This window comes from Thermobia domestica, chromosome 9 (assembly GCF_964235325.1).
Source record: "Thermobia domestica chromosome 9, izTheDome1.hap1.1, whole genome shotgun sequence".
Taxonomy (NCBI): Eukaryota; Metazoa; Arthropoda; class Insecta; order Zygentoma; family Lepismatidae; genus Thermobia; species Thermobia domestica.
In genome coordinates, this window is record NC_137462.1 from 178,505,820 (window position 1) to 178,519,921 (window position 14,102).

At 34.2% G+C, this 14,102-nt stretch overlaps 1 protein-coding gene across 5 annotated transcripts in view; it reads right to left on the reverse strand.

Moving 5' to 3' along the window:
- Positions 1 to 14,102, reverse strand: part of LOC145660465 (uncharacterized) — a 146,643-nt gene that overhangs the window by 123,828 nt on the left and 8,713 nt on the right. For all 5 annotated transcript variants that reach the window (XM_081725524.1, XM_081725526.1, XM_081725523.1 and 2 more), the window contains exons 2-4: positions 10,310 to 12,963; positions 8,708 to 8,770; positions 4,130 to 4,278 (exon numbers count right to left, since the gene is read on the reverse strand). In XM_081725524.1, the coding sequence (XP_081581650.1) occupies positions 4,130 to 4,278; positions 8,708 to 8,770; positions 10,310 to 12,895 (2,798 nt within the window). In that variant the 5' untranslated portion in view covers positions 12,896 to 12,963. The remainder of the gene's footprint in view (positions 1 to 4,129; positions 4,279 to 8,707; positions 8,771 to 10,309; positions 12,964 to 14,102) is intronic.

Genomic DNA, 14,102 nt, shown 5'->3' on the forward strand with positions numbered 1-14,102 from the left:
ACGATTGAAATATACGGATCAAACAATACAAGATATAGGGAAGGGTGGAAAGCTGCGTCAAATCAATCGAAAGAAATCGATGTTGTCCTAAGATGATGAAACAAATATTGTAGAATTTATGGCTGATAATTGATATGTTACGGAAATTGAACAAAATATACTTCCCTATAAATAAAATCTGTGAAGTAGTTACAAGAGATATTAAAATGATTCTGATTAAAGTTTCATTTCCAACGGGACTTTATCAGTCAACAATTTGTAATATTAGGAAGGTAAATGGTGAGTTTACCCAAAAAATAGAGCAGAACATCGTTAATAACAAATGTGTTAATAACATCCACTCAAAATTATTTTGGGCAATACGTTTAGATTGTCCCTTGTCAATTACTAAACATTATAATTTGATTTGATTGATTTGTTGGTATTTACGTCGTCTGTCAACTACAAGGCAGTGCAGAACGAAACCTGTAGTATAAAATGGGTTCTTAACTATTGTTATGCCTTTGATACTCTCTCACTTGGTGGAACTGAACATTGTAATTTGTAATTAGTAATTAAGTTTTAAGAAGTTAAAAATCGTTGTAATAAGTTATTACCATGTGAAAAAGTTACAAAATAATGGTTCAGTTGTTCTTTGGAATTATCTTTTCTCTTCTTCTTTCTTAAGACACTGCTTCAAACAAAACATAGTTTAAACAAATAGTTTAGTTTAAAACATTTCATTCACACAGGTTTCTCCCATTTTGCTTTGAACAGTGTATCTTTAAGATGTTTTTGTTAAAATTAATTATTTTAAGAATTCTGGCCAGAAGAAAAATGTTCAAATCCAACCATCGCTGAATTTTTGCAGAAATTTTTCCTCTCAGTTCCAACAGTGTCTTTAAATATAGGGCAAGCAGACTTTTTTCCACTTCCTCCATTGTCATTTTTGTTGTCTATCTTTTTCTCCAATGAAGTTATATCGTGCTCTAAGAACGTAATTTATCTATGCCAAACATTTATGTATATATATATATATATATATATATATATATATATATATATATATATATATATATATATATATATATATATATATATATATATATATATATATACTTTATATCTGCAAAGAGAACAGCGAGAACATGAATTAAGGTATATCTGGAAAATTCAGAACTAGTTCCCATTAGAAGCAATAACTTATCTCCAACACTCATACAAATGGTAAAACTCACTGGAAAGTGAACCAAAGAAATCGTCCAGTGCGTAAATCACCTCGTCGAAGATTCGTAAGAGACGTCTACGTAATCTAACGAATGGAATACTTGATAATCTGACAGTGCAGTGTCCGTTGAATATGGGTCACATATTACCATAATTAACCACATCGGACAATGGTATCATAGGCGATCTTAGTGATATGTGGCATTGCATTGTACTAAAGTAGAGGTTCCAAACCTTGGAGAGAAAGAAGGGAGCCATGTAAAGGAGGAAGCAGGATGCAAGTTATTGACAGAAATACACTACATTCGAAATTACAAATATTACGAATGCTGTAACAAAGTGACGTTAAATTAAATATCGTACAAAACACAAACTATTATGTAAAAACAATGGCACAAACAATGTTGGTACATTAAAGAAGAAAAGTACTATGATACCAAAGTTTTGCTGGAAAAAAAATATAAATAGGTGAGGTTATCATTAGTATTATTATTACAGTATTGATGATTTTAGAAGTCAATGCTGCATCTGAAACCGCAGAAGGGGTCAGACCAACGAGTGGAACGGAGGGGGGCGTGAAGAATGTAGGGTTCAGATGGAGAGGGTGCGCCATGTAAATAAGGGTGGAAACCACTGTTTTCAGTACAATAACACTTTTGTGATTTTCAAGCGATGACTTCACAGTTTGTTAATTTTTCATGCTCAGGTTTCAACTGCTGAAAGAACACAGTTGCACTGACTATCTGATTAGGTGGCATTGCTCGCGATGAACGGTATCCCGACCTCACTACCCGCGAAAGTATCCTCAAATTCCTTTCCCAAGGCTCTTCTACGTTTCTCAGAAAAAGATATGATATTTACGTCACTACTTTAATTCGGTTTCTCATACATTTATTTTTATCTTTACCATCTTGTTTCTATATTGCCTATATCTTCATTTCGTATAATGACTTATTATTTTTTCCTAAATTTTTCTTCTTTACACAACTTTACGAGGGATGACAAAAAGATATAAGTCTAACCCAGAAAATGGTAAACAGACATGGTAAATGTTATTTTTTGAAATAAATATCATAATTCCTTATCATCTTGAACCATGCTTCTAATCTTGTCAGTCTTACTTTGACAGGCCATGAAATGTTGAAGATGAAGAAATTGCGTCAAGTAACAGACAATCTTGCCAAGTAAGTTGAGAACCCCACACAAGCTTGCACATGACGAAACTGCTTGGTTTCTAAAAAGTTTCCCTCGTGTTCTGAATCTCACGCCGAAGCGAATTCGGCATATTATATCATTCAAAAATTTGGAGCTGTTCAAGGTTTCAGTCAGGAAATGGCATAACTTTATTTATTTATTTATTTTTCACTGAGTACTGTGTTCATTGACTACCTTGAAATGAATTACATCTTTACTGGACACGATTACTTTGAACTTCTACAACGTCTCAAAGAGGGATCCAAGAAAAGAGATCAGAAATGTTCACCGAAGGAGTCTTCTTCCAGCAGAACGACGTTTATGCTAATACATCAGTAGCTGCCATGACAGCGGGTTCCTGCTTGTTTCTCACACAACCTATTCATCAGATCTAGCCACCTCGGAATTCAACGTTTTCCCGTTTGAGGAAAGCTCTAACTGTCCGACGTTTTGCCAACAACAATGGAAGCTGTAGGTAAATTCTTAGTGTCACAATCTCAAGAGTTCACTGGAGTAAAGGTACTTCAATATTGCTGAAGCAAATGTTTTGTACGTGAAGTTGAAAGACGAAATGTTTGAAAATCTCGTATCTTGCAGTTTCCTAGAGACAATTTTTTTTCAGTCACTCTTCGTATGTATATAATGTTATTTTTTTAAAATTACTAATTAACTCTATTCTTACTGACCACTCAACTATTTCCACCTTTCTTACTGAACTCTTTTTATCCCAACCTAATAACAATTACTACGTGACTGGATTCCAATTTCATCCCAACTGGATGATTCCATTCACCCCTGTTTTTATTATTTTTCGTAGCCTTTTACTTCTTCTCTCCTCTATTTGTTAACACATTCAACAAAAACAATTAGTTTATTTAGTGTGTAGTTCTTCTCGTATTTTCTGATATTTGTTTCTCATGCCTGCTCCGCGATTCTCTTGTTCCAACCACTAAACAGTGAAAGTACTGCAGAAATTCTCTGTCTAGACTTCAACTATTTTTAAATGTTCATTCCCACAACCTCATGAGCACCTGAGTTGTAAATCAAGCAATAACTCCCAACTTTTTACTTTCATTTCTGCCACTATATTTAGCTGACCAATGTGCTCTATTTATACTGGTCTCCTCTTCCTTAAACTGCCCACCATTGACTGACGTTATTACAATTCATGAATCTTATAAGAGTAAGAATATATTCATATTCATATGCTTATAAGAGTAAGAATATATATATACATTGGTTGGTCTATTCCTTCAACATAATTGCTGTTCGCCAGGGGAATTTTGTATGATAATGAAGATCTGGTGGTATTTTTTGTTGCTACCATTTTCTGCATTTTTCATTATCCTTAACTAGATCCTTATGCTGAAAGTCTGACTGAAGCAATTATTCCCTGTTTCTTAATGCTATAGTGCAACATTAGCCCGCACTTTAACAACGCTCATCATATTTGCAATCAATCAATCGATCAATTAATCAATATATATGTATATAATGATAAAATAAAAAATTAAAAAAGGAAAAAGTCCCTCAGTTTTCTCATATATTGTTTAATAACAATTTCTTTAGTTATTTTTATTTATTTATTATTTTTAATTCCTCAACGAGTTTTCCATGAACATACTCGTAACTAATTACTGGTGACATAAAATACACAGAATTAAAAAAAGTTTCATCAATTTTTTTAGAATCCGGGTTGATTTTGAAACTAAAAATAACAATAACTCACCTGCTCTTCGTAACATCCTTCGGTAGCAAAACTTCCGTTACTTCGCCCCATTGGTGGAAATAAGTTCTAATGGACTTCCGTGTTGTGTCTAGATTCAAGTTGTCGACAAATACCATCCTCGATAATTTTGGCTTAAGTAGCATTCTCTCCTGCAAATAAATAGAGCTCATTATATTCGCCCTCAAGTTCACGTTAGTATATGCTGTACAATAACTAGTTTCCATAGGGCACTACTCCATTCTCGTTTTCTCATTTCTACATTTATGAATGATAGCTTGAATGCATATCGTGTTAGTCCACGGAGATACCTGGTACAACTTCCAATAAAATTTTTGATCTATCGCCCCAGAGAAGTACTTTACTATAACAATACTATATTTCCTAACTACGAGTCATATTAAACGCTGCCTTCCTTACAAATGTCCCCTACACCCTAGACTGAAAGTAAGACAGATTTTGTGAAATACGAGGAGGAAATGAGAGTCTGAATATACTACTTTCATCATTCACCAAATCTCCGAAACTGTTCGAGTGTAGGAACTTAAAATTTTGTAGGTACTCCCTAGTAGCTATATGGCTAGCGTACGCAATTTCGGCGCGGGAGACCGGGTTCCATTCCCACGTTAAGCTGTAGGTGCAAGTCTCATACAGCCTAGGAACTTAATGGGATACTAAACTCCAAACTATGAAATCAAATGAAATTTTATATAAACGTTTTCCTTGAGTTCTAAAATGTGAACAACAAAGCGTTTTGTGAAAAGCGAACCCTAAGGGGACAAAAAGGTACTCCAAAATTTTTCGCTACTCACATGACCTCCGAAACAGTGGCGTTTTACATGTTAGCCAGTTCTGCGAAGCTATCAGGAGTAGAACTTTGAAAATTTGTACAAATATTCTCCTTGTACGCGAAATGAGACCTCGAAAGGATAAAGAAAGGCTTGAATGTTTTCTGCTGTTTATCAGATCTCCCAACAAGTAGCCAAAGAACTTCAAAATTTTGTTCAGATACTCTCACAGTAATGCAAGGTTTTGGGAAATATTCTTCATGAGGGAGGGAAGTTCGAGATTTTTTTTTTTTTTTTTTTTTTTTTTAAATACCAGTGTACATTAAATTTCTGAAACGTCCACGCAGAGAAACTGAAAAGTTGGTTCAAATGTTATATATGACCCTAAGTTGAGGCTGTTAAACGTAGGAACTTGAAGGTTTGTACAAATGTTCTTGAACCATACGCTGAAGATAAAGTGGAGTTGTACGAAATGTGACTCCTAGGCAGAAAAGAGGATTTTGAGTCTTTTCTTCCACTTTTACCAGGTTTCCAAAACTTGAGCGTAGGAACTTAAGATTTTGTATAAATGTTCTCCTTACAATCTATGTTCAGGATGAAAAAAGTTTTACGAAATGCAACTCCTACAGAAGAACGGAAGCCATGAACCTTTTCCTTGCCTTTCAACAGATTTCAGATGCTGTAGGGCGTAGCAACTTAAAATTTTAAACAAATTTTCTCACTGAACGCTAGTTGAAGGTAAGACGGAGTTTTACAAAATGTCCCTAAATCAGTGCTGGGCAAACTTTTTTATGAAGGGGCCAAAGGAAAAGATAAAAACTAGGCGGGCCAATATAATTGATCAAAAACAACAATAATGCCTTACACTCCTATTTCAACGTAACATTTCAATGCCGTGGATAAGTAAATCTGGATAAATGCCGTGGATAAATGAATCTGTGATCACTAAACTCACATAAGAGGGAGGAAAGAAGAAAATAATCCCGAATTATTTATTTTCCTTAACGCTTCTTATCATTCGTCAGATTAGGAATCATGTCGCAGGCCGGATAGAACCTTTCAGTGCCCACATCTGGCTCGCTAGCTCTAGTTTTCCCATCACTGCCTTAAGGGATAAAACGGGCTTTAGTCTTTTCTCACAGACCGCCTGATAGCCAGAATATTCTGAATATCAAAATCAAAGAGAGTGGAAGTGATAAACGTCTTCTCGTTCTAGAAAATTGAAATTTTGTACGATAATTCTCTATGTATCCTAAACTATGTGGAAAACGATGTTTTGAGTATCTTCACTCAAGTAGTACGTAGATACACTAAAAAAAAATTCCAATGTTATTACAAATTCCTTTTGAAACGCTCACTATACAGCCATAAAATTTGCATACTATATATTTCAACATATGGACATGAATACTCATGCGAAAAGTCGATTTGGGTAAGTTCCGAGACAAAGAAAACATATTCAAGAGTGACTTTTGAAAAAAATCATTCGAGGTAAATGAATTTTGAGTAACAATTTTTAAGAAATGGGGAAGCTCTTCGGATTTCAGATGGAGGGAATTGCTTTATTTTAACTTGGGCAAAATACATTTATGGTCATCGATTGCATGATTTGCGGTGAATCTACCACTTTAGAGAAAACAGTTCTGATGTTGTGGAAAGTTATTTAGAAGCAACTGTACGACCGTTTACTTAACTTCAGTGAAATCCAGCTTGTATCAATGAGAATACTGAGATCAGAAAAGTTTTGTATATAACTCAAATATTTTAATAAAAGTCTTTATTCTTCTCATGCCAAGAATGGGCACTCTGCTAGTATACACTAATGAAAGGAGGAAACAACCAATATTTTTAACACACCAGATCCTCTATGGGTGCGAATTCTATAACACACAAAGAGTACAAAAGTGACTGGGCCGGAACTCGAACCCGAGACCTCTCGAATATCGCCGATACGTTAACCACTCGCCACCCAGTCCGCTTCCCAGAACAGCCAGTCACTCTCTCATTCTCGAGGTCGATGCTCTCATCTCTACCACAGATCCCTGCTGCGATTGGAATATTCTGTGTCCATATCCCTCTACTAGTACTTACTAAAATGCGACACCCTGCAAAACTTCTCGTTAACGAGTTCACATTATGACCACGGCGTATATGGTCGAACAGGGCCGGTCAAACAATTGATCTCGATCGACTGATTGATCATCATTGATATTGGGTAGATCGTGAAACTTGTTAGAAAAAGTGACATTACATGAAAATAAATCACATTAATCGTCTATTTGTTCTTAAGTGAGTTTCATTTGAGGTAAAATTACTTCGAACAGCGGGGCAAAAATATATTATTTCCATGAAAAATGGGAATTCTATTTCTTGTTTGTTAGGTTAAAGGATAAATGATGTCTGATGTACACAACGCTTGTACTACTCTGATTAAAAAAAAAAAAAAAAAAAAAAAGTAATTTAGAAAGGCATTACTGCATTTTGCAAAAGAAAAAATAACTTCTATTTCCCTCCAAAAAGTGAATTAAAGTAAATGAAAGCGCAGTCCCAATGGGAATCACAAGACAGGCAGATCATTAAAGATCTGTGATAGACTGCCAATGATTTTTATACTCTTGCGGTAGATCACTGAATCAAAAAATTTAGCCACTCCTGTGATAAGAGGGCAGAAAATAGCGGAAAAAACAGGCAAAATCTTAAAGAAACAAATTTTAAAATAAAAACATAATTACTGATTTTTATTTCATTCCCTCCTTCCCATTAACTGGCACTTCTCCGTATTTTGTTGATTGTATTGGAGCTTATCGTTGTTTCAGAAACGTAGCTATATGAGACTGAACCTACAGTTTAAGATGAAATCCGAATCATCGTAATGCGTTCAAATTTCACGGCTTTCTCACCGGAAATCAAATATGGAACACGTACACTAAAGGCGGTCGCATCAGCCACTATACCAACAAGAGGGATTCACTGTGCTTTGTATGTATGTGTTTATCAGAAGCTTGATGAAGCTGCGAAACTACTGGTCGTAAAACTCCAGTCTGCTGTATGATTTTTCGTACTTCTTTTTAAATAAATAAATATTGAAAGTTCCATCAATTCATTTGACGATTTACTACAATCCAAAATATATACAGTGCCACATGTATTTCTAAAATATACAATATTTTAGAATCAATAATTTCAAGTAATTATCTTGCTTACACTAATTGCTTTCTACATTACATGTATCAATTATACTGCATGCAAAACACAAACCTTGCAATTCTACTCTTATCTCCTCCCTGTTCCCTTCTGCATTCGTCCAATTGCTTATCAAAAGGAAAGCGAAAAATGAAATGGAAAAGAATGACCGTTAAGTGAAACTCGAATATTACAACTTGCAAATGAGGTGTATGAGAGATTAGAAAATAATACAAGTATGGTCAATATTATTTACATTAAAAAAAAAAAAAAAAAGAAAAAAGAAAGAAAGAAAAGAAGAACAAGAAAAGAGAAATTGTATTTATGAGCATTTTCTATCATCATGATTGTCTTCGTACAAAGAATAAAAGAACGAATATGAAGTCTTGTACAGCCTAACGTAAGAAAATTTCCAACATATTACGAATAATACAATATAACGAATGTAAACAACTCTATACATTATTTGATATTTACTACACTTCAAAAAGTTTAGCCCATGACGTTCTTTTTTTATTTTATTTTATTTTATTTATTTATTAATTGGACGGTAATCCGGAAACAGTTTGAAGAACGTAAAAACTAACTATATTATAGTTTGTACTCTTACCATTTCCAGTTCATCCACATGAAATTCTTCTGGAAGATCATTTAAAGAGTACCAATGGTAAATCTGAAAATATAAATATACAGTATATATATATCATAATATCAATCAGTATTCATATTTAGTCACAAAACAAAATAAAATTACGCCTTTATAATGAATCATTGCAATACCTATCAATTTGTATTCAACCGTCAATTCGAGAAGTCACCTTTTCATCTGTTTTAAATTTCAATTTATATGTTTAATCCTATTTATTTAGTTTTACATTCGACAAAATCATAAATAAGGCCTAGTACCTGAAAGAATGAAGTGAAAGGAAATAACAAAAAAGAGAAAATTCGTGTTTTACTAATAAGTCAGACCGAGAGGGTGTACATGAGTGGTTAGAATTTTTCCTTCGCAATCAACAAGAACTACGCGGATGATCATCATGACTCAGGTTTCCCCATATTCCATCCTAATAGACAAATGCTGGGATATTAGCTAATAAACATCCTGTCGATCGCGAATTAAATTGAGAAAGCACCCTTGTACTATTTCCAGATACAATTTTGTGTTTCCCAAAAATTATTGATAGGGAAATAAAAAGAAAATGTCATTCGGAACGGGTATTGGGCACAAATAATATTCGCCAATGTTTGCTTTTCCCTCGTTTTTCAAAGAATAAAAGCTAAAATTACAAGTAGCATCTGTATAGGGGGATATATGTTTCACTTTTAGGAAAAGTTAAGACAACAATTAATACACTTTCCTAGTTAACAGTATATTTTGCTACATATACAGTACATAAATAAGGAATTTCTTCAATCAAAATACAAGCTATCAGTTACTATTGGCAACGAATGACAATCTTTATCGCCATAAAAGTTCGGTTTTCCTATTTTTTCAAAATCTACACAAGACAATTTACCCGCAAACGTGTTATTTTGCTTAGCTTGACGTGATCTACCGACTAATGTATGTCTAATCTTTGGACAATGAATTGGTTAAACAGAAATTAAAATTTATGGGCGTATCATAATTCTTAGATTCCATCTTATTAAATATACAATACACTGTAGTCTTGCTAGTGTCAAAACGAAGAACTTAACTCAGTATCACTTTCATCTCAATAAGTAGCATGGTTCTCGTATGTCATCCATTTTTAGTTTTAACCTTTTCTTTTTCTCGAAAACTACACATAAGCTTTACCACTTACGCATATAATTTTGTCCAGATATGTGCCTCAATTTTGGATATTTTTTCTCTATTAAACGCTAACAATATTGTAGAAATAATACATATTATATGTCTCCCATATGTTCAATACAAACACAAAAAAATCTTTAAAATGTTTGAGTATATAATTATAACGTTATCTAATTTTAAAAAAGTGTAGAAGGACTATTAAGTAAACAAGAATATATGAGAATAACATAATAATGATTCACAGCGAGATGTATAGGATCCAATTACAGGAATTTTATTCCTGCAGCAATGATCTTCGTATTTCTTAAGCTTTGAAATTAGATATTAGCTCTGGATTATAACAACACTTGTATACATCCTGATACTACATTACAACACAAGGAAAGAACATATTTTAGAAAGATGCAAAATTACCTCTTTTGAGTGAATATCATTCACATCACTTGCAAGATGTTCCGTAGAAGTTTTCAGACTTCTGTTCCGTTCTTTTGACTCTTCCTGTGAATGAAAGGCTCCCCACATGGTGATGTCACTTCTTCCAGGAGATAATGAACTATATCTAACTGGAGAAATTTGTTCATAGTCATCCATGATATGACGACGCCTAGATGGTTCCAGTGAATTATCCCTAATGCGAGTTGGAGAATCCCTTTCTTCTCTAAATTTGATCGCAGAGCAATTTTCCCTGCTATTCCTCTCACAATCCGAGTACGAATCCCTACAACGTTTAGGAGATCTCCCCATGCAACTAATTCTACTATCTACGTTTAAATCATACTCAAATTCATATTCTGGTGATCTATATCGCTTTCTTGAGTCATATGGCGGAGATGTTACTTTATAACGATCTGGTGATCTATTTTTTCTGTCTCGACGATGATCGTATTCTGAAGCTGTGTCTATGTGGTGATCTGGTGGTCTGCTAGAACTATTGTTTCTATCTGAGCGCGATTCGTACTCTGGAGACCAAAATCTACTACTTATCCTATTGCTATCCGAAGTCCCCAATTTACCGTATTTACATCTATCCGATTCGTTACTAATTGTTTCCCATAGTCTAGTAGGAGATTGATATCGTCCTCTGTCACTAGTCTCACTCACTTCTCTTTTCACTATGATTGGCGATCTGGACCTCTCCCTTCTTCTCTCAGGCCAATAATTATCTCTTTCTGCAGATACGAAACGTTCTCGCTTCCTTACAGACAAACCTTCCTCTCTTGGAGATGGAGATCTTCTGGACACTACCCGTTCCATGCGTGTATAATAGCTCCTACTTCTTGTGTCATTTTCTCTGTCACTTGCTGTAGATCTTTCTCTTCTGTTGCGCGACTGACCTTCTATGGAACGCCTTTGATCTTCATCTTCTCTTTCGTAATATCTAGTTCTTTCTAACCTTCCTTCTTTGTATCGAACAGAAGCTAGCCCACTCATCACGGATTCACTGAATGCCTTTTCTTGACTACCGGACGCACGTTTTCTGCCACCACTCGTTTTAGAATAGTTTAAATCCCCATCACTTACATCATCCAAAGGACTTGAATTTGCAGAAAAATCACTTAGACCATCCAAATCAAACCTTGGTAATTTGCGGTCATTGATGGCTGATTTATTTTTATCTCGCTCTCTTGTATACTCTGAGCTAATCGATGGCTTGTCGCTTCTAACAGATTTATTGTAAGTGCCCTTTTCCCCTTCATGTCTTTTTCTGTTATCCAATTCTTTCGGTCTTTGTTCTTTTTTAATAAAGTGCTTTTCCTTACTGTGATCTTCCCGATTTGAAGTAAGCTTTTCTTTACACCTCTCTTCAACAGAAGATTTGCCTTCACTAGGAATTTGTTCCCCTAAATTTTCACTTGACTGATCTATTTCTTTCATATTCCGTTTCTTATCATGTTTTCTCGAAGCATCTTGTTTCTCTTTATCTTTGGTATCTCTTGCATTCTTTTTATCATCTTCCTTCAGCTTTTGTTGATTTTTTTCATTTGTATTTGAATGAGCTATGGATCCATCTTTTTTGCTAAGATTCTGCTTTTCATTTCTGACTTCTCTGGCAGAGACAGAATTTACGTCTTTTTGCTCCGTACATTTCTTCTTTTCTACTATTTCCTTAGAATTACTACTTGACTGACTTTTATCATGTCGCTGGGATTTTTCTTCTTTCTCCCTTAAAGATTTGTTACTTTCTCCCTCTTTTTTCTTGTCTAAATTTTTAGTTTCTTCGTATTTTTTATTGGAACTAATCTTTTCTCTTTTACTGTCAGTGCTTAATTTCTCAACTTTCTTTTGGTCAGCATTACTTTTCACGTCTTTCTTCTTACTAGAACCTGTTTTATCATTTTTAGAAGATCTTTCCTCACTCTTTCTTTTCCCCTCATCTCTTCTTGTGGAGCTACATTCCTTATCCTTCTCCGTTTCTGATTTTTCATTTTTCTCTTCTCTAACGGAAGAACTAGATTTACGTTCAGATTTGTCATTTTCACTTGAGCGTGATCGTCTAAAGTAACTAAAATCTACTGCATCTCTGTCACTAGTACTTCTGTAGATGCTACCGAATTTTCTACTAGAACCTCTAGATCTAGGATTGTAACGACGTGTAGTCCTTGGGATATGTGTTTGCTTACTTATTCGATAAGAGCTAGTACCGTACGATTTTCCCCGATTTCGGTTTCGAGAACTTACTCCTTCATAAATTTCTCTATGTAAACTGTGAGATTTCTGCCTCCTTTTCGAAGATTCATCATATCGGTTTCTATTGTAATGTACTTCTTCTTCCAAATCTTTGTCCGAATACGAATCGTCTTCCTCGTATTCCACCTCATCGATTATAGTAAATTCACCTATATCTATATCTTCCAATGATGACCCAATGTCCAAAATCGAATCATCACTCTCCACTATTTCTTCATTTACACGCTTACGTTTCACGTTTCCCCAATGCCCCTGCCTTTTGTTTCCCAGCCTTTTATTTCCCTGTCTTCTATTTCTTCTACCACGAAACATTTTTCGTTGTTATCTTGACTTCAAAGGAATCATCAGCACAAGACGAATTCAGTAGTAGGCAACTATTCCTGAAAACAAACAAAACAGTAATGTCATAAGCAATATAACAATGAAAATCAAAACAGATATACACCTGATTTTGTAAGCATCATGATTCAATAGTTGTGTGCTTGCTTGTGCAGTGGATTTTTTAAAATGAAATATCATGAAAAATAGAGGACATATTAAACAAAAGTGAAGATTAAACTTTTGACATAATTCGCCATTTAGTATTATTACTTCCAAATGACATACGAAATCAAAAACAAGCATCGAAATGTTTAAACCACATATTAAAAGCACAAACTAATTAAAATGAAAATGAAATCTTTGGTTTACGTCCCACGGCTAAAGAAAACTGTTTAGGCTAAAGAAGAAGGATGATTAACAAAGGTGAAGGACTATGAAATGAAATGATGGAATAGGAATAGGTGAAAACAGAAAAAACCCGAGAAAATTCCGGATACAATGTAGTCTACCACAACCAATTAAAATGTTACCTAGTAAGAACAGACTCTTCAAAGGACAGTGACAACCAAAGTTACATCTGCACATAATAGCATTACGGTTCTGATGCGCTAGTCTTTCTAGATGTTCAGTAATATTTAAATCAAAAGCATATTACCTTTTTTGTTGTTTACAGATAAGCATAAGAAGAAATATTATTGTATTTTAAAAAGTCTTAAACACAAGAACCAAAGAAGAAACCTGAACATCTCTTATTTCATTCATACTTGATTACCACGAAGGTGGTTGCAAAATATCAGGTTTTTATGCCCTATCGTTCCCCGGTTAGAACCCTCTGAAATATGACAGAAAGAGCAATTTATTGCACATGTGTTGTGTTTTTAATTTAAAAATATTGGAAAACTTTTAATTGTATTCGCACTTACACGTTAAAAATGATAAGTGTATTATTTTTTTCAGATAATGGGAAATACGTTTTTTAAATTTAAAAATATAGGAAACTGTTAATAAATACTCAAAAATAAAAACTCAATGTCCATGACCAGACGAAAAAAAAGAAAAAGGTGAAAAGGGTATTTTGAGAATGAAGCAAATTATATGTAGACAATGTATATTTGTAAACATAATTTCATGAGAGAAAGAAAACAGGTCTTCTTATACTAGTAGAATAATTATAAGCTTGCTATTTATAGCAGCCAGA